This window comes from Cyprinodon variegatus, unplaced genomic scaffold (assembly GCF_000732505.1).
Source record: "Cyprinodon variegatus isolate N-32 unplaced genomic scaffold, C_variegatus-1.0 Scaffold107, whole genome shotgun sequence".
Taxonomy (NCBI): domain Eukaryota; kingdom Metazoa; phylum Chordata; class Actinopteri; order Cyprinodontiformes; family Cyprinodontidae; genus Cyprinodon; species Cyprinodon variegatus.
The window spans coordinates 1,329,741-1,331,715 of NW_015150560.1; the positions used below are offsets into that span (position 1 = coordinate 1,329,741).

Here is a 1,975-nt window from a genome sequence, read left to right on the forward strand (position 1 = left end):
GGTCCTTCTTAAAAATGAATGAGCGTAGAGCCTCTTCCTGCTCACGTTTCAATGAAAACTCCAAGTCTGATCCTTCTAAAACTGATTGTGTTATGAAACTGTTATGGCCTGGCTCCTGGACCACAACCAATTAAAGGGAATCCACACATGGGTATGACTTAAAGAGGGATTTATTTAACAAAAAAACATAAATGGTTGGAGAGGAGAGGGAAAGAGAGAAGTAGGTGGTGGTGAACGAGCCGAGCTCCTCCAAGCTGGTCCGGTCTGAGCTGATCTGCTACCAGTCAGGGTTGATCATCTGACCTGGGCTGCAGTGGAGCTTGGTTTGGGCCTCTGGTAGATGGAGATGGTGCTCCTTAAGATTAAGCTGTTGTCAGTCTGGCTAGCTGCCTCCACTCCCAATCAGCACCAATTAGAAGCTCCACTTGTTAAGGACTTAGGAAAGGCCTTGGGCCGTAACACAAAGCTTAGTCAAAAATCGCCATCAGAGCCAGCGGTCCTTCACACACGACTATGCCAAGAGAGGGCCGCTGCAGACGGGCTGCTGTTAGCCTCGGAGCTCCACTGGTTGCAGCGGTCCTCTCAACTTCGGAAATAGTTTTAATTACGCATTAAAATCACGCACTTTAAAGTATAATATTCTCACCTCAAATGATCTTAAAATTTATTTTTATTTAAAAACAGCAACAGAAAAGAGAACTTTTAACTTTCAATGAAGCGAAGTGCATGCTACTGTTCAACAGTTGTTGCCATCTTCCTTGTTGCGCCTTCTCCAGCGTTGCGCAGCTTTGTTGTCACAAACTCAAAACCTCGCCCGCTTTGCATCCAGAAATTTAAAACACATCTCAGCGTTGTGATTGGCCAGCCAGTTATAGGGACCCTGGTGAGCCTGGCATTTACTACTACTACTTTAAAGAGTTTTTTATAAACTTGTCTGGGAGGCGGGGTTATTTTATCACATGGGGTGTAAGTCACACTTTAAGGTTAAAGTTAGGTTCTCTGCTTTACTTTTGTTTGTCGCAGTGGCCTCCTGGATTGATTTGTTTGCTTTGCTTGACTGATCTTCTGAAAAAATTGACCTATTTCTCAAAGGTCCCGCCTTCATCCAACATGGCTGATAGAGGGAAAAAAAAAAACATAATCACTTTAATTATTCAATATTACTTTGGAAGTCCAATGATTAATATTATTGCCTTGTTCAACTGAAATTGATTAATTGTTGAATTGATTTTACGTTTAGCTTTCTTGTTTTGGTAACAGGGTGTGAAACATGGTTAAGTCAGCTTCTCTTGACTCATATTTTTATTGCTTGAAGCTACTTTTTGGAATTTCAACTGTCATTGACAAATCATGGATGACTAAGCCTCATTTCCTCTCTTTCTCTCCTACAGATGACAGATTTGTCTGCTAAACACCATTTAAAGGCAGAGTTTGAGACCTAAACGTACAGTTGGACATCCGGAACAATACTGGCTGACAAAAGGAGCAGAGGAGCACTAGTGGGTCTTGCTATCGTTGCTACGCAGATGTGGAAGTCCAGGAATTCTGCTATCATATAAGCTGGACTAAGAATCCGTTCTAAGGTTTGCAGCCATGTCGGATCATAAAGACATGACGCACCGCCACTTACGGCACAAGCTGCAGAGTCTGGGGAGAAGACTGGACGAGCTGGAAGAGGCAACCAACAAGCTGCAGAAGTCTGAGGATGAGCTGCTTGACCTGCAGGTTAGCTTCCATCCACGCATCTGTTTAGATTTAGAGCTCATTGGCTTATTTAGAAGATTAGTATTTTTGGCTGTTTTGTACAGTAATCAGATCCAAAATTAAGCCTAGGTTAATATATTGTAAAAATATATGCAATTCTTTTAAGCGCCTGTATTAATTCATGAAGATATATAAACTGAAATAAAGAAGTGATTATTACAGTCATCTAACTATCAAAGGGTCCCTTTAATTCATAACACATTGTTTTTTT

The 1,975-nt window shown here is 41.5% G+C and overlaps 1 protein-coding gene across 3 annotated transcripts in view; it reads left to right on the top strand.

Annotated features, from left to right (window-relative positions):
- The window catches only part of luzp1 (leucine zipper protein 1), an 89,201-nt gene that overhangs the window by 60,715 nt on the left and 26,511 nt on the right, over nt 1-1,975 (top strand). For all 3 annotated transcript variants that reach the window (XM_015374659.1, XM_015374658.1, XM_015374660.1), the window contains exon 3: nt 1,392-1,725. In XM_015374659.1, the coding sequence (XP_015230145.1) occupies nt 1,594-1,725 (132 nt within the window). In that variant the 5' untranslated portion in view covers nt 1,392-1,593. The remainder of the gene's footprint in view (nt 1-1,391; nt 1,726-1,975) is intronic.